This window comes from Panthera pardus, unplaced genomic scaffold (genome assembly GCF_024362965.1).
Source record: "Panthera pardus isolate Hobbes unplaced genomic scaffold, ASM2436296v1 HiC_scaffold_20, whole genome shotgun sequence".
In the NCBI taxonomy this organism is placed as follows: domain Eukaryota; kingdom Metazoa; phylum Chordata; class Mammalia; order Carnivora; family Felidae; genus Panthera; species Panthera pardus.
In genome coordinates, this window is record NW_026526766.1 from 17684145 (window position 1) to 17702946 (window position 18802).

At 45.0% G+C, this 18802-nt stretch overlaps 1 protein-coding gene across 3 annotated transcripts in view; it reads left to right on the plus strand.

Annotated features, from left to right (window-relative positions):
• Positions 1-18802, plus strand: part of PCSK5 (proprotein convertase subtilisin/kexin type 5) — a 444612-nt gene that overhangs the window by 115068 nt on the left and 310742 nt on the right. For all 3 annotated transcript variants that reach the window (XM_053907817.1, XM_019463577.2, XM_019463578.2), the window contains exons 4-5: positions 13324-13467; positions 17755-17831. In XM_053907817.1, coding sequence (XP_053763792.1) covers positions 13324-13467; positions 17755-17831 — 221 coding nt within the window. The remainder of the gene's footprint in view (positions 1-13323; positions 13468-17754; positions 17832-18802) is intronic.

Sequence of the window (18802 nt, forward strand, 5' to 3'; positions counted from 1 at the left end):
GCTACTCCTTTACGGATATCACTCTACTTTCCATACTTTTAAAACTGAAGTCCATATTTTCGTTCTCTCACCAAACTTCTCCCCGTGCTTCCTTTCTCAGCATGCAGTCCTACCATTTATGTAGTCCAAGCCAAATATCTGATGGTTCTTGGGTCTTCTCTCCCTCCCCATACTCACTCATCGTTACTAACGGCAAATATTTACGATGCCCGCTGTGTATCACATACTGTAATGTATTCTCACTAATCTAGGCCACTGTCATCTCTCAGTCACTAGAGCTGCCCCCCAATTAGTTGGTCTCCGTGCTCTCCTTCATATTGTTTCTTTCTTTGTTTATTAAGTAGGCTTCATGCCCAGTGTGGAACCCAATGCAGGTCTCGAACTTGAATCGTGAGATCAAGACCTGAGCTGAGATCAAGAGTCGGACACTTCGCTGACTGAGCCACCCAGACACCCCTCCTTTATGTTCTGTAGATTCCACGGTGACTTTTTAAAACTAAATGTCCTTTCAATTGGCATATAATTATTGAACTTCTATGTGTTAGACTCTGTGGATACAGAAATCAATAAGGCAAAGTGGCTGCCTTCCTGGAGAATATAATCCAGTGTGGGAGACATGTGATGAAGGGGCAAGTTGATATATAATATAGTAGTTATGAGTGCTATGAAGAAGATGAAATGAGAGCCAAGGGTAGAGAATGACCCAGAATACTACTTCAGATAGATTGATTAGGGAGAATCTCTCTTGGGAGTTGAGAGTTGGACATCAGATAGGGAACCATGTGGGTATGTGAGTAAGCGAAGCAGCATATCAAGTATCACAGCCTTGGGATAGGAGTGGTGTTGGGATGGAAAACAGTGGTGTAGTGGAAGAGATGGGGCAAGAGGTCAGGAAGATGGTTTCGCATTAGGCCATGGAATGAACTTGGTAATTACTGAAAATGTGAGGGAAAGTCATTGGAACTTGAGAATGATGGGGAACGTTTATTGAGATTAGTCTGCTATAGTTGACAATGATCACTGTACTGCCACCTAGAGAATAGACTGTAGAGGCTTAGGAGATGAAAGTTGGAATCTGTATGTAGCCCTGAAGATGGTGGGATTAGGTCAGGTTCAAGAGCGTTTTCGAAGGATCTGCTATAGGAGTCAGAAGGGAAAAATCAAGCGTTTTCCTTTGGAAGTGCTTTGGAATTAAATTTCAGATGCATTTTAGGCATCCAAACCACGTTAATGCCTATCTTAAAACCCTTCAATGATTTTACATTGAATTATGATAAAACTCAAACAAACAAACAAGCATGGCTTATTTTTTTTTAATATATGAAATTTATTGTCAAATTGGTTTCCATACAACACCCAGTGCCCATCCAAAAGGTGCCCTCCTCAATACCCATCACCCACCCTCCCTCCCTCCCACCCCCCATCAACCCTCAGTTTGTTCTCAGTTTTTAAGAGTCTCTTATGCTTTGGCTCTCTCCCACTCTAACCTCTTTTTTGTTTTTCCTTCCCTCCCCCATGGGTTCCTGTTAAGTTTCTCAGGATCCACATAAGAGTGAAAACATATGGTATCTGTCTTTCTCTGTACGACTTATTTCCCTTAGCATAACACTCTCCAGTTCCATCCATGTTGCCCCAAAAGGCCAGATTTCATTCTTTCTCATTGCCACGTAGTACTCCATTGTGTATATAAACCACAATTTCTTTATCCATTCATCCGTTGATGGACATTTAGGTTCTTTCCGTAATTTGGCTATTGTTGAGAGTGCTGCTATAAACATCGGGGTACAAGTGCCCCTATGCGTCAGTACTCCTGTATCCCTTGGGTAAATTCCTAGCAGTGCTATTGCTGGGTCATAGGGTAGGTCTATTTTTAATTTTTTGAGGAACCTGCACAACGTTTTCCAGAGCAGCTGTACCAGTTTGCATTCCCACCAACAGTGCAAGAGGGTTCCCGTTTCTCCACATCCTCTCCAGCATCTATAGTCTCCTGATTTGTTCATTTTGGCCACTCTGACTGGCGTGAGGTGATATCTGAGTGTGGTTTTGATTTGTATTTCCCTGATGAGGAGCGACGTTGAGCATCTTTTCATGTGCCTGTTGGCCATCCGGATGTCTTCTTTAGAGAAGTGTCTATTCATGTTTTCTGCCCATTTCTTCACTGGGTTATTTGTTTTTCGGGTGTGAAGTTTGGTGAGCTCTTTATAGATTTTGGATACTAGCCCTTTGTCCGATATGGCATTTGCAAATATCTTTTCCCATTCCGTTGGTTGCCTTTTAGTTTTGTTGGTTGTTTCCTTTGCTGTGCAGAAGCTTTTTATCTTCATAAGGTCCCAGTAGTTCATTTTTGCTATTAATTCCCTTGCCTTTGGGGATGTGTCAAGTAAGAAATTGCTATGGCTGAGGTCAGAGAGGTCTTTTCCTGCTTTCTCCTCTAGGGTTTTGATGGTTTCCTGTCTCGTATTCAGGCCCCTTATCCATTTTGAGTTTATTTTTGTGAATGGTGTGAGAAAGTGGTCTAGTTTCAACCTTCTGCATGTTGCTGTCCAGTTCTCCCAGCACCATTTGTTAAAGAGACTGTCTTTTTTCCATTGGATGTCTTTCCTGCTTTGTCAAAGATGAGTTGGCCATACGTTTGTGGGTCTAGTTCTGGGGTTTCTATTCTATTCCATTGGTCTATGTGTCTGTTTTTGTGCCAATACCATGCTGTCTTAATGATTACAGCTTTGTAGTAGAGGCTAAAGTCTGGGATTGTGATGCCTCCTGCTTTGGTCTTCTTCTTCAAAATTACTTTGGCTATTCGGGGCCTTTTGTGGTTCCATGTGAATTTTAGGATTGCTTGTTCTAGCTTCGAGAAGAATGCTGGTGCAATTTTGATTGGGATTGCATTGAATGTGTAGATAGCTTTGGGTAGTATTGACATTTTGGCAATATTTATTCTTCCAACCCGTGAGCACGGAATGTTTTTCCATTTCTTTATATTTTCTTCAATTTCCTTCATAAGCTTTCTATAGTTTTCAGCATACAGATCTTTTACATCTTTGGTTAGATTTATTCCTAGATATTTTATGCTTCTTGGTGCAGTTGTGAATGGGATCAGTTTCTTTATTTGTCTTTCTGTTCTTCATTATTAGTGTATAAGAATGCAACTGATTTCTGTACATTGATTTTGTATCCTGCGACTTTGCTGAATTCATGTATCAGTTCTAGCAGACTTTTGGTGGAATCTATCGGATTTTCCATGTATAATATCATGTCATCCGAAAAAAGTGAAAAGAACAGTCACGGTCTGGCCCCAGCTAACCTCTGCAGTCTTGTCTCTTTCCATTTTTTTCTTCACCCACTGCTTACTGTCTGTATCCTCCAGCGGTTCTGAATTTCTTTGCGTTCCTTTGCCACTCCAGTCTCTCTTTGAATTTTTTTTTTACATTCATTTATTTTTGAGAGGCAGAGAGAGACAGAGCACAAGTGCAGAAGGGGCAGAGCGAGAATGAGACACAGAATCCGAAGCAGGTTCCAGAGCCTGAGCTGTCAGCACAGAGCCCGGTGTGGGGCTCGAACTCACAAACCGTGAGATCATGGCCTGAGCCAAAGTCCGATGCCCAACCGACTGAGCCACCCAGGTGCCACCCAGCGTCTCTTTGATTATTCTGTATGCTTACCCCAAATAAACACGTCCTCTCCACCCCTTGCCTGCCCTCTGGCTACTCAGCTCGTGTTTGGGGGCTCAGATTAAATGTCATTTTCTCCAGGAAGTACACTCCCCCTTTCCTGTCGTCCCCTTGACTGGGTTCCATGTTCCCATTCTACCCCGGCAACCCCCATTATAATGCTTAGCAGGTGTTTTTGTGAAATTTCTTGCCTGTCTGACGGACGAGACTTGAAGGGACCTGAGCACAGGGACAGTGTCTGAGTCAGTAGGGTGACCAGAATATAGTACGAGCTTGATCAAAATACTTTTTTAAATGACAGGGGCGTAGATTGGAAGTATAAGATGGGTTAGAAAGGTAAAGAGTAGCAGAGCGGAGCCAACAGCCCGAACTTCAAGGCTCTGTGGAAATCGGAAGCCATGTGGAATGACGACAGGAAAGGAGGAGAAGGAGGCAGAGGCTGCACACCCAGGTTTCCCAAACCTGACTGATTTTAGACGTGATGTATTTGAGAATGATGGGAAGCCTGGCAGTGCAATGGGCTATACATGTAAAGTGAAGCTTGGTCTCAGTGTCTCAGAAACACCCAGTAAGTTTTAGAGATTGTGGTTACCCTTTAGCAACACCACCAGATGATACAGCTGAAATCTGTTCTCTAAACACTATGACAGGGCACATGGCAGTTCCATAAAGGAGAAGAGATTTGTTTGTTGGCTTACTGGTTTTTGCTTTGTTACATATTTTTAGGATTGAAAGGTGTTTTTTTTTTTTAATGTTTATTCATTTTTGAGAGAGAGAGAGAGAGAGACAGAGAGACAGACAGGGACAGAGGATCCGAAGGAGACCTTGTACTGACACCCGGTGAGCCCAATGCGGGGCTCAAACTCAAGAACCATGAGATCATGACCTGAGCTGAAGTCAGACGTTTAACTGAGTCCCCCAGGCGCCCCGGGACTGAAAGTGTTTCATTCAAGCTGTGGCAGGTTAGGAAAGAATCAAAGAGGATCACAGAGTTAACAAGCGAGAGAAAGGTTGTCCACTCAGCTGGACCGCCCAGTTATCCTTTGGCTGTTCTGCCTCAATTCCTCTTTTTTCTTTTCCCCCAAGACCATATATAAATTTTTAGAGTCGTTTTAGCTTCACACTAAACTTGAGAGGAAGGTCCAGAGATTCCCCATATACCTCCTGCCCCAATACATGCCTAGCTGCCTACATCATCACCAGCTCCCCCCAGAGTGGTACATTTGTTACAGTTGATGAACTTACGTTGATGCATAATCACCCCAAGTCTGTGGTTTGCATTAGGGTTCTCCCTTGGTGTTACACAGTGTGTGGTTTGGGACCGATGTATAATGACACGTATCCACCATTAAGGGTATCACGCGGAGTATTTTCACTGCTCCCCAAATCCTCTGTGTTCTACCTATTCGTCCTTCCATCCCCAATCCCTGGCAACCACTGATCTTTCTACTGCCTACGTGGTTTTGCCTTTTTCACAGTGTCCTATAGTGGGAATCGTCCAGTATGTAGCCTTTTCAGATTGGCTTCTTTCCCTTAGTGATGTGCAGGGAAGTTTCCTCCATGTCTTCTCATGGCTTGATAGTTCATTTCTGTTTAGTGTTGAGGAACGTTCCATTGTCTGGACGCATCGCAGTTGGTTTAGTCCATAACCTGAAAGCCATCTTGGTGACTTCTAAGTTTTGGGATTTATGAATAAAGCTGCTGTAATAAGCATCCATGTGCAGCGTGTGTGTATGTGTGTGTACGTAAGTTTTCAACTCCTTAGGTAAACGCCAAGGAGTGTAACTATTGTATGGAAAGAGGAGGTTTAGTCTGTAATATACTGCCAAACTGTCTTCCAAAGTGGCTACATGTTGCATTCCCGCCAGCGATGAATGAGAGTTCCCGTTGCTGGACATCCTCACCAGCATTTGCTGGCGTCAGTGTTCTGGATTTCGGCCATTCTAATAGGTGGGTAGTTGTATCTCACTTTTATTTGCATTTTTCTGCTGACACATGACGTGGAACATCTTTTCATATGCTTGTTTGCCCTCTGTATCTCTTCTTTGGCAAGGTGTCCGTTAAGGTCTCTGGCCATGTTTTAATAAGGTGGTTTGTTTGTTTTTAATTGTTGAGTTTAAGAGTTCTTTGTGTATTTTGGATGTGTTCTTTATTAGATGTGTCTTTTGCAGATGTTTTCTTCCAGTCTGTGGCTTGTCTGCTCATCGTCTTGATATTGCCTTTCACGGAGTGGAAGTTTTTAATTTTGATGAAGTTCAGCTTTTCAGTCATTTCTCTCATGGATTGTGCCTTTGGTGTTGTAAAAACTGAGAATAAACTGAGGGTTGATGGGGGGTGGGAGGGAGGGGAAAGAGGGTGATGGGCGTTGAGGAGGGCACCTGTGGGGATGAGCACCGGGTGTTGTATGGGAACCAATTTGACAATAAATTTCATATTAAAAAATAAAAAAAAATAAGAAGGCGTCATGGTACCCAAGGTTGTCTAGCTTTTCTCCTGTGTTATCTTCCAGGCATTTTGATTTTGTATTTTACACTTAGGTCTCTGATCCACTTTGAGCTGATTTTTGGGAAGGACGTAAGGTCTGTGTCTACATGTACTTTTTTCTTTTTTTCTTAATGTTTATTTATTTTATTTATTTATTTATTTTTTTGAGAGAGAGAGAGAGAGAGCAGGGGAGAGGCAGAGAGAGAGAGGGAGACATAGAATCTGAAACAGGCTCCAGGCTCTGAGCTGGCAGCACAGAGCCCAACGTGGCTCGAACCCACGAACTGTGAGCCGAAGTCAGACATTTAATTGACTGAGCCACCCAGGCGCCCCTAGGTATACTTTTTTCACGTGGACGCCCAGTTGTTCCAGCACTGTTTATTGAAAAGACTGTGTTTGGCCCCTTGTATTGCCTTTACTGCTTTGTCAAAATCAGTTGGCTATACTGACTCAACTTCTTGACCCTCCATTGTGAGTAGAATTCTCAGAACTGGATTTCTTCTCGTTTTCCTCTGTAAAAGCATTTTTAAATCCCACAGCCTTTCTTCTCCTAACATCTGCTCTTTTCTGGTGTTTCTTTGGTATTATGTGGGACGTCCTTGAGATTTTGTAACTGGGAAACGATCCTCCGTCAGAATTATAGTAGATGTTGAACCATGATTCTCGAAGGGCTGGAATATTGGTGTAAATGTGTGGGATAAAAAAAATGTGTGATGATTCCTAGGAGATTCCTAGGAGGCCATCTGACCAATGTAAAAGAGAATAGTTGGACACTGCTCTCTACTCCTTCACCTCGTCCCTAGTGTCTAGACCCACAGCCACAAATGTAAAATATTCAGGTCCTCCCAGCCACCCATGCAAACGTTCAGTTGCCCTTTCAAGTTTGTATGATCTATATTTCCAGACAATGAAGAAAACCGTTATCTTACTATTTTGTGGTAGTCTCTCTGTCTCTCTCTCTCTCTCTCTTTTTTAATTTTTTAAATTTTTATTTTTTATTGTTTATTATTTTTGGGAGAGAGAGAGAGAGTGTGTGTGTCTGAGAGCAAGCAGGGAAGGGGCAGAGAGAGAGAGGGAGACACAGAATTGGAAGCAGGCTCCAGGCTCTGAGTGCTCAGGACAGAGCCCGACGCTGGGCTCAAACTCACAGACTGTGAGATCATGACCTGAGCTGTAGTCGGCCGCCCAACCGACTCAGCCACCCAGGCGCCCCTCTCTCTTTCTCTTTCTAACTAGTGTTCTTTTCTTAACTATTAGGAACACTCGTGTCTCCTATATCTGTGCTCTCATCAACAACATGATTGCAATAACAGAAACATTTGTTATGTACTTTATCTTCTTTAATCTTTATGAAAGTTCTCTGCATTCAAACTCCAAGTCGGGTTTAAGAATGTAGGAGAATTTGACAAAATCACGTAGCTGGAAGGTAGCAGAGGTGGGGTTTAACTTTTCCTCTTCTGAATCCCCCAGCTGTAATAGTTGCTATGCCAAGTTTGGTGTTAATGAAACATATTGGGCTTCCTTGGAATTTCTGGAAAATCCACAAATTGAATAATCATCCTTGAATAATTGGACATTGGATCTGTTTTGGCCAGGGGCATCCTCCCCCCCCCCCCCACCATGTGTTTGATAACAAAGGATTTGAAATTCATCAAATTGACTCCTAATAGTAACCGTCTTAGGACTTCCCTAGCTGAATTGAGATTTTAAAAAAATCTGTGAAGTCCTCTTTGGTTTTGGAGTCACAGAACCTCTATTTCATGTATCCCAAGAAGAGCCCATCAGCTTATGGCCACAAAAGTCCAAAGTCCAACTTCTTCAGGTAGCCTTGAGAAAGGAAGGGTAAAGAAAGATCCTCTCCAGATAAATGCAAGAAGTAGTAAAATGATTGTCTGAAAACTGTGAAGGGGACAAGTATGCCTGGGTACTTACCAGTAGTTCCCAAGTACTGGGAAGCAGATGTCAGACGCACTGGAAGGGACAACGTCATCGGAAATGGAGCAAGGCTGACAGTGGAGTGAGTCGTTCCTGTGGTTTGTTGGATCTGCCTTCTAAGAGCTCACGAGAGCTTATTATTAGAGATTCAGGGATTTTGTGAGCGTGCTTTAAGACTGCACGTGATGGGAGGATTTACACCATGGAAATTGGCAAACGCTACAAATAAGGGACTTTTTTTAAGTTTACTTTTTTTAGTAATCTCTATACCCAATGTGGGGCCTGAACTCACAGCTCTGATTGAGGTCTTATGTTCTTCTGACCAAGCCAGGCATGTAGCCCAAGCTTCCTTTTTTTTTTTTTTTTTTCCTTTTTTTATTAAAGAATTGATTTACCAGCAATCATTGGCTATTTAGTAAAGAAGTGAACCCTGTGTCATTGAAACTATTAAAATTAAAATTGAAAATATTAGGTGATTTCCTAAAAGATGTGTTGGAATAAGTAGAATTAGGAAAAATTAGGTCCCTAAAGTCTTACTCATCTGTATTCTACCTTATCACTGGAATGCACTGATCACAGTGCTAAGGCAAGTGAGATTTGTGATTTGAATTTCTTTACTGGTGCTCCATTGTCCAACATCTACTCCTTATCTACTCATGGATTTGTGTGTGTTGTGACTTCCTCTAAGCCCCTTCTGTTTTAACGGAAGAGTTTCCATAGCCCTGTGGTCTGGTGTCAGACAGCTTCCTTTTGAATCCTCATGTTAATATTGACCAGTGGTGTGAACTCAGAGGGGTTACCTAGACTGATTAAGCCCCATTTTTTTTTTAATCTGTTAAAAGCAGATGATAAAAGGACCGCCTTCAAACAGTTGTTCTGAGCCTTAGACCACAAAAAGTGATTAGTCCAATGCTTGGCCCTGGTAAGGATCTTGTAGGTGTCAGTTATATTTCCCCTTAAGGGAGTATCGATTCTAGTGTTTGTTTTTTGTTTGCAATTTCTTGCATCTTTTGGACTCCACGTTCTACAGAGAATTTCAAGTATGTGCACACTTTACTCAGTTGACTAGATGGGTTTCTGAATTTGTCTGTGAAGCAGAATTTTTATGTATTTCTTTATTAACACTATGTTGTCAGAGATGCAGTCTTATCAGCCACTGTGCTGGTAACAGTGAACGGTAGATGATTTCATTGTTAATGGCTCTTGGGAGCATATAAGTTGGCAGGCCAGTGAAGACCCTCAGAACTTGGAGAAGTTTAAAAAGAATGACGTTGAGAGTAGCCCTCTGCCCCTCCCCCCCCCCCCAAACAATGGTGAGAACATAGCAAAGGTGTTTATTTTCAGGATAAACTGTTCTTTCGATGAGCAAACACTGTGATGCGTTTATGAGGACACAAGAAAAGCAGACACACGCAGAGTGGCTTATAAGCAGAATGGCTCATAACCCTGGTGTGGAAAAGGCCATTTCTAGAAACTCACAGAGCAAACTCTTTAAAATTTCATTCCTAAAAAGAATAAAAGCTTTTCTGGATGAGGAAGTGGGAGACATAGGTGGCAATCATTGTTTCTGCAGGTATGTTCCCTTTTGTGTTGTGTCTAAATATTGAGTCACCTGTGCATAGACCATCATGGAAAGGCAGTACATTATTCAGAACTGAAGGTGCATACGTTTATTATAAACAGTTCATGTTGCATACACTATGCACATAATGTGGTTTTCATCAACTTCGGATAGCTAGAAGGGTCTGACTGGCCTCTTTTGTGAATACCGGTCTATGGACTGCATGTGTGGTAACAATTTCAAAAACCAGTCTTTAGGCTCAGCTCTGGCAGAGATCTCAATGTGATTGACTATGAGGAAATCGTGGCTATTCTAAGTCCCTTTTGCCTTTGGGCGATGCCGTGACACAGATTCACATCAAGTAGAGACCGGTTTAAAGACCATCTCAACAAGGCAGTTAAGGAAGAGACTAATTCTCATCTTTGGTCATTGTTGACTCACATCAACATTTTCCAGTCTTTGCTCTTTGGATACCTTGGTTGTATGAAGCAACCATATCAGGAACATGTTTGGAAGTCTGGAACACTTAAAATATGTGTTAAAGGGGCTCCTGGGTGGCTCAGCCTGTTCAGCGTCCGACTTCAGCTCAGGTCATGATCTCATGGTCCATGAGTTTGAGCCCCGCGTCGGGCTGTGTGCCGACAGCTCAGAGCCTGGAGCCTGCTTCGGATTCTGTGTCTCCCTCTCTCTCTGCCCCTCCCCCATTCATGCTCGCTCTCTCTCTCTCTCTCTCTCTGTCTCTCAAAAATTAATAAATATTATATATGTATATATGAACATGTGTTAAAAATCTAAGGATCCCATTCAGAATTTAGGGTTCTGATTTAAGGGTCCTCTGACCTAATTACTCATTTGCAAGAAACACTCCAGGCTCTGATTTATTTTTTCCTTTGACGTTTTGGCTCCTTGCTGTATTAGATTATCCAAATGAAAGTATCAATTGGATATTTCCTCTCCTTCCCCTTCCATGTTGGCAGATGAAAAGAAGAAAAGGTGGCACAAAAATATTTAATCTGTTAAAGTCAGATTCAACGGAAGCAGAGGTGGAAGAAAGAAACCTAATTGCTTCACTTTTAACACACATGTTTTCCATAGACGGCTGGTTTTCTTCAATTTTCATAATTACAATTTCAGGCAGCATCCCTCCACTCCAGGATGGTTATCCCATTTGTGGGTTACCCATTTCCTGCGCATTTCCTTCCTCCAGCCCACCTCTTGGCCACATTAACATTATTTCATTTCGCAAACGATACCACAGGTGGCCAGAACAGGTTTTGAAAAAGAGAAAATGAAATGGAAACCTGTCAAGGTTGCTTTGTGTTACATTACAGTGTTCGGTGAGGAGAGGCCCACACTCTTGGCCAGAATGAGACTTCTGGACCACGGAGGCATTTCGGAAATCTACACTGTTCCTTTCGTGATCGTCTCCGTTAACCGAGGATTAGCTGGCTAGATATCTCCGACGAGGTCCGAGCAGAGAGTTTAATCGCAGCGGTGCACTTGGAAATAAGCTTGAGGATGTGCCCTCACTTCTGGCGTGTGACCAGCCCGATATTGCCTGAAATCCTAGGTCGGGCTTCGTTTAATGCATAGTCTTGTAGGGGCCCACAATCCATAAGACAAAGTCCACACACAAGAGGCAACAGTCAACAACGATTCAACAGAATATAGCGAGTAGGAGTCGGATTGCGTAGGGCAGCATGTGTCTGTGTATGTGTCTGTCTGTCTCCACCCCTGAGTTCAGGGCAGGAGAAGAGAGAGACGAGGAGGGCTGAAGGACATGAGAAGTCTCTGTGGGAAGAGGTGGGTGCTGAGGTGTGCCTGGAAAACTGGGGGCAGGCAGGGAGAACGGAATTTGGGTCAGTGCCGTAGTAGAGTGTGTGTGTGTGTGTGTGTAGGGCCTCGCGTGTCCGAAAGAAGTCCAGACGGTGAGAAAAAGAGACAAGTGTTCACAAAAGAGATGAGCCCCCAGGGCTTGTTAGGATGAATCCACTACTCAGGTGTGTTTGTAGCAGTCAATAAAAGGCAGCCTCATTTGGAGAATAAATTTGCAAATTCATGTCACGGGCTGTTAGAGGTATCTGTCTCTCGTTAGCGTCGGATTTTGATGGATGAAGTTTGGAGAGAGGTGCGCGTCCATTTACTCGGCGTGCAGTTAGTACAAAAGCCGGTCATGGATGGTCTGACCTCGCTCCCCCTTCTGATTGGCTGTCTTCCAAGCCATTCTTTCCCTTGGTCCCCAAGCTTCCGCCCTACGCCACCTTGTTTCTCGTTCTTCAATGTGTTAAGCTGTCTGCCGTCTTATATTATAAGGGTATATTATATACCCTTGCGTCTATCGTGTCCTTTACCGACACGCTTAGCTGTAGGCTCTGGGCAGAGCAGCCCTTTCTCACCAATCAGGCATCAGGCCTGACTTCACTTCCTGAGACCAAGGGCCCCACCTCCCATCCCGCCTAGAGTTGTGTGCATGGGCCCTCGGCATTCACCTCGTATCACCCTCTTGAATTCCTTTAAAAGCCACGGAGGGCTCTGAATGGTGTTACTTATTTTTTTCTTCATTACCTGTGTCTGTCTCCTCTTTAGAGGGGTCGTCAGAACAGGGACCTCATCTGCCTCGTTCGCCGCCATACCCCGGGGGGGAGTAAGTGCTCAATAAAACGTACGCCACGCAAGTCCATGGCAGCCGGATCTCCATTATGCCCAGAGCCTCCGGAGCTTGCATTCTCTTCCCCTTCGTGAAGATCCAGAATGGTAGGATCCGGGGTGGCATTAAGTCACAGCACGTCTTTGTCCCTTTGTTTCCCTACCGAGGAAACAACGCCACTCAGAGGGACCTTGGAGAGAGAGACGCTCCGAGGAGGCAACTGTATGGGTTGGGCAAATGCTGGCCTGTCAGGAGGAGGCCCTGGGTCAATGCATTTCTTGAAGTGTTTATATGTTGTAGCCATTGTGGGATGAAATGACGATACATAACGTGCTAAGCGTCCGTGTTTCTCCAGCCTGCCCCCTGAAGCCCTCACACGCCTTTCCTGTGCGTGTTACCTGTCCGGACTCTTCTTTCCCTTCTCAAAGCGCCGCTGACTGAGTGTGTTTGCCCCCTACGTATTTTGGTACAACCGCCGTGGTGAATTCATCAAAAGCAGCTCAACAAAACTGTTATTTTTCTTCCCGTCCGTGAGTTTCTCATGGTAGCACACCTCTGGCTGACACTGTCCAGAAGCTGCCTGAGTTCTCATTTTTTTTTTTTGGCTAGCCTGGTTTCCAGGTGCCTGGGGAAGAAATTATAAAATACATGTTCTTTAGTTACCTAGGTTGAGTTTATAAATGAAATGTCACCATGCCTTTCCGTGTGCCATCGATTCATGCTAACAATCAAGTGATACTTCCGTTACTCTGCTGTCGGGATATACTTTCTTTTATTCCATTTCTCCCAAAGGATGTATGGTATTTGGACAGGGCAGAGCCGGCGGGAGAGATTTCTCTTTCACTTGCCTTCCCCACATCCACCCTTCCCGCTTCCTCCTGTTACTGTGCTAGAGGCCCGTGCTCCTGCTCTGCAGGCAGGCACCGGATTTCTGCTAACTCGGTGCACGATCTCGACCCGCAGATGATTCGCGCACTTTCCAGTTATCGGTAACCCGCGCGGTCTGATTCTCCGTCTTCCTTCCATAGCACTGCAGCGACAACACGCATCCCTGCCAATCAGACATGAATATCGAAGGAGCCTGGAAGAGAGGCTACACGGGAAAGAACATCGTGGTGACCATCTTGGACGATGGCATCGAGAGAACCCATCCGGACCTGCTGCAGAACTATGTGAGTGTGGGCTGTGGGTCGGAGCCCCTCCCCTCCCCCGTGGAAACAAGGGGACTCGTGTCAGGATTGGCAAAAAGGGGGGCTACGGCGGGAAAATGCAGCTGACGGAGACGGTAGGCTCCGAATAGTGTTTTCGTCTTAGACGAGCCACGCCCTCCGAACGCGGGAAGCAGGAGACCCCGCTTTCCACTTGCAGGTGCCTTTGATGTTCTGGTGACAAAACGCAGGTGAGAAGGCAGCAGAAACCCCCACCACCAACACCAGTCACCACTGACAATGACCGCTCTTCTCAGTGATCCGTCCACGCAGCCAGGCAACGCGCTCTGTCTCTTGTATAGAGAAAAGCGGGCTTAGAACTTTTCTCAAGTTATCCAGCCGGTCCCTTTCTTCCTGTCCGTTTTCACAGGACAATAATGATCACGTTCCTACTACTCCTAGGAAGCAGCAGTCAGTTCCTTAGGAAGGAATAGTGATTCCAGGACTCCTGGAGAGTATAGGATGAGCCCAAGACCACGGACCTAGTGAAAGTGCTGAGGCTCAGTACTCGCCCTGAAAATCCTGGTTTCGACACCCGGTGCCCACCGAACACTGGGGTCAGTTTCTGCCCCTAGGTCCTCTGGGTCCCCTTTGCCACCGTGATATCCACTGCCTAGAAATGTATCAGTGAACCCTCTGTCCTCTACTCTCCAAGATCATTCCTTCCATTGGCTTCCCCTTTGCAAGTTTTGTCGAAAGTGCCACAATTATCTCGCCACAATGCCATTCTCTGTCTGGCCTCAATTTGTGTTGCCTGACACCTTAGGGTTCTCTTTGAAATATTTCTTCTGGTACAGAGAGCCCGCAACGATCCCCCACTAATCTGCAGATACAGCCCTGATTCCCATGCAGGCTCAGCAGAAACCCCAGGTGGATCCCACTCAGACCCATGTCTTCTGACTTTCCCTCGGACCTCTTTTCTGTTGCCACCCAGAAGCACTGATACCCCTGTGTGGCTCGTACCCTTCAGCTCCTTTCACCCACCTTCCCTCTCCCTTCCTCCCCCATTCCTTTTGATTCCAAAGATCGGGTCGCGTTGAGTCTTCCTAAGTTATATTTTCATGTCGGTGTTGAAGAAACGTTTTCTCTTAAAACTGGTGACTTTTCTGTCCGCTTGCAAGCTTCCTCTCCTATCCCCGGGAATACAAGCAGCTCTAAATCGTGGCGAAGTCAGCTGCCCCTTGCAGAACCCTTATTGACCCAAAAGGAGGAAAAGTCGTGGGCCAGGGTGGGAAGCCTTGTCCCCCGCTTGCAGAGGGGACCCACCCCGAGCTATGTGAGTGGGAGGACCATATCGCTTCAGACTTTTGCCTTCCGTGTTCCGGTTCATGACTTCAGCAGGCCCAGCCCGTCACACTGTGCCCTGAGCTGGCCGAGAATTGCGACACGGGGCGTGCCCGTAGATTCCCCATGCGCGTTAGCACAAAGGACTTGTCCTCCCGGTGTGCCTGTTGCCTCTCTCTCTCTCTCGCGTGTTCCTCAGTCACTCGTGGGCACAGAGTGGCCCTGAGGAATGTTGTCTTGGGCTCACTCAGAAAGGACCTGACCTTTTCCCTGAGGCCCATTTCAGAGACAGGGTTATGATGCCTTCTTGAAATCTCATCTCCCTGTATCTCTGTCTCCTTCGGCATGGAAAGGCCTGGCTTCTGGGCACCCCGGGGATCACCGTGCCCCTGTGCCCCCGTGACCATTTCTCCTCCGCGTCTCTCTCTTACCTACTGACAAACCATTTCGGGAGAAACGGCCCCATCCTCCGCAACGTTGCCTTCTCATGTGCTCTGTCTCACGTCATGACACTTAAATGGATTTTCCTGAAGAGACTCCATTTTTATCTCTGCAAACAAAAGACCTCCGAGTCACTCCCTTGGCGCCTCCGAAACCAGCTCTGGCTCACAGTCACCCCTGTCTCTGACTAGGAAGACCTTCCTTCACACACAACCCCCCGCCCCCCCGCCCGTGTCGCCTTGTGCCGGAACCTTCCCTCACAGTGTCCCACCCCCGTTGCCCTTTTGGTTTCAAAAAAAATTCCGCCAAGGGACTTCACAGATTAATTTTTTACAATGAAATGTTGAAACGATCGCCCCGAAACAAGAGGACTGTCCCTCGGGTTAAAAAAAGAGAGAGGGAGGAACTGCAAATTCATTTAGTTCTTATTTGAACGAAACATTTGAGCGGCTGCTCTCACCCTGCCACCGAGCACACCCAGACATCGCTGTCTCTTCACAGCAAAGAATTTGAGAGCTAAAAAGAAATTTCGGTTCAGTCTCCTCGGATGATAGGGGAGAAATGGAGGCCTGAAGGCCACAGTGAGTGAGCCCGGGTCCTAGAAGAAAACAGAACTGTGGGTACCTCTCTCAGCAGAGAAGTCTTTCCTGTCACGCACAGTGTGCTTTTTATAGGGTGTTCCTGCTCCCCTCCACCTAGGAATGTATTTGTGTAAACACAGATAGCTTTACTCTAATTACGATTGCATTCCTTGCCTTTTTTCATTTTTTCCTCCTGGAAAGAATGCTCCAGAATGTATCTGTGATTAGCGGTACCGGTGCCTTCTCAGTTTGTCTTGATGTTGGAGCTGGTGAAGTGTAGAGAAAAAGCCCATTGGATGGGGGGTCAGGGGGTAGGCAGATGGCCCGGGCTCCAGTCTTGGTTCCACAGGCTGGTTTGTTTTACGCCTTTGGCCAAGTTACTTAACCTGTCTTAGGCCTCTGTTTCCTTACGAGGAAAATCAGGAAGTTATACTCGATGCTCTAGTGACCACTGCGGGGGGGCTACGGGGCCACCTTTGTACGAGAAGCAGGGACTTAAAGCAGGGACCACCTTTATATGTCCTGTGTCTTTTGCTTAATTTCTCCAAACATCAGACTCTATGTACCACAAGTTAGTTTCAGAAACAAGAGCCTTGATAAAGATAGAAAACAAAGATAACATTTACTTTTACCAATACTGTAGACATTACCCAAAGCATCGGAAAATCCAGAGCATTCTAAATTAGTGCTACCTACAGTGATATAAATGTGAGTGATGAAATAAGCCGGTAATTTCTTTTTGGGAATTTAGAAATTTAGAAATTTGGAGATTTTTCACAATTGCTTTTAAAAGCGAACAGATCTAGGGGCGCCTGGGTGACTCAGTTGGCTGAACGTCTGACTCTTGATTTCAGCTCAAGTCATAATCCCAGGGTCATGGGATCAAGCCCTGCGTCGGATTGATCCATACTCAGTGCAGTGCCTGCTTCGGCTTCTGTCTGTCTGTCTCTTTCTCTCTCTGCCCCCCACTTGCACTCAGTCTCTCTCTCTCTCTCTCTCAAATAAAAACAAATAATAAAAATAGAAGCAAACAAGGGAGCCTGGGTGGCTCATCTGGTTGACTGTCCAGTTCCAGTTTTTGGCTCGGGTCATGATCTCGCAGTTCGTGAGTTCGAGCCCCATGTTGGGGCTCTGTGCTGGCACGGAGCCTGCTTGGGATTCTCTCCCTCCCCCTCCCCCCCCCCCCCCCGCTTACTCACTCACTCACTCTCTCAAAAAGAAATGAATAAACTTAAAAATCTAAAAAAAATAATTAAAAATAAAAGCGAACAGATCCAACTTTGATTTCACGGCTACTTTTGTCTTCTTTTGAAGCCTTGACATATGATAAAACTTTGTTCATTATTTTGGTTGGAGCAAAAGGTGATTGGGTACTACTGAAAAGTCTGAGGTACAGATTCTTTTATAGTAGATACGACCTCTGAAACCAGGCAAATGCTGCCTAATAGAGGTACCATGATACCGACTAGAATAGATTTCTAACACCGATTTTTAATTGGCTTGCCAACTGTTTGTGAATTGTCTTCAAAAATCTTCGAATTTTAAAGAACTTACTCAAGAAGTGAAATAAGGTATAGAGAGAGAACTCACGGGAAATAAATCACTTTGCTTCTAGAAAGCCCAAGAGTTCTTGACCGAAAAGGCAGTCGCTGCGGACATCTTCAAAGGAATCGGGCGAGGGGTCCGTTCTAGATATGAGGGAAGATGTCTTGGCAAGAATGGTCTGTGTTCTTCCTAGGTCTGTGGAGAGTATTTCTTGACCTTAAGGAGAAAAATATGACACTGATTATTACTGAACAAGGCATCCTGACATCAGCGGACCATGAATGTATTATTTAATCTAATTACTCGCTTGCAGAAATGTGTTTAAGAATGCATGAGCCTTCAGGTTAATGGCTAATTACTAAACGTCTGTCTCCTTGCACTCTCCCCTCTGTGGCTCTAGGATGCCCTGGCGAGTTGTGACGTGAACGGGAATGATCTGGACCCAATGCCTCGTTACGATGCCAGCAACGAGAACAAGTAAGGCCTGGCGGAGGGGTGGCTGGTGCGTGGCCGCCAGAGATTTGTGTTTTCTGTTCTTGCTGAGGGGAGTGTCTTCTTGGAAATCCTTGGTAACAAATGATCTGTAAATTTGCTCCAAGGTGAACAAGTCTTTTTGTGCTGAGGCTTCTGGGTCGTGAAAAGGGGTGGTCTATACTGTAAGAGCAGTTGCAGAGAAAACCGTGGGGCAAGACTCAGTGTTTCCATCTCTCGAGGGCACAGTTGGGGTATGTTGCCCCCCCCCCCCAGAGGTAATTGGCCTGTGACCCATTTTGGGGGGCTGGGGCAGGGGTTCAAAGTGAGAGGCCAAACAAAGCGTCCCCCCAAAGAGTTACTTGATTCTGTTAAACTCAACAAATTTCACTGACTGCCGTGCTTCAGGTCTCTCCCAGGGGCTTTCTTACTTGCTTCCTTTTTCTTCTGTAGTGATTGTGTTTTCTGCTAATATACATGAAATACCTATAAGGTTTGCCGTGTACAGAACCCATTACCCTTTATATCCTCACAGTCAAGAGTCATAGAAACCCATTTAACCACTTTCCTACTCTCCAGCTAGTAAAGTAGTTTTTGCGAGAGCAAATGAAAATGCACATCCATTCGATACCTTGGGATATCTGAACATTCTTGAGAAAGTAAGTGGGAACGGTTTTTCTTGCTTAAGATGACCCAGATTCTTTAAAGGATTAGTAGATATTTCTAATCTCTAGATCACATTAGTTTTTTTTCCTTCAACCGCAAAGCTCCAGGATACTGCTGTGATTTAAATACTATCATTTCAATTTTTACTTAACATGATTTAGTTTAGGATCTCAAAAGTAGCCAAGAGAAGTGTTTTGCCCATTTATTATGTGCTATTTCCAGCCCTTGCCTTTCTTTAGGGAAAAATGTCTCAGTATTATTTGATTAAGTCAGTCAATAAGTTTAGATAAAACCATCTGACCTAGATAATT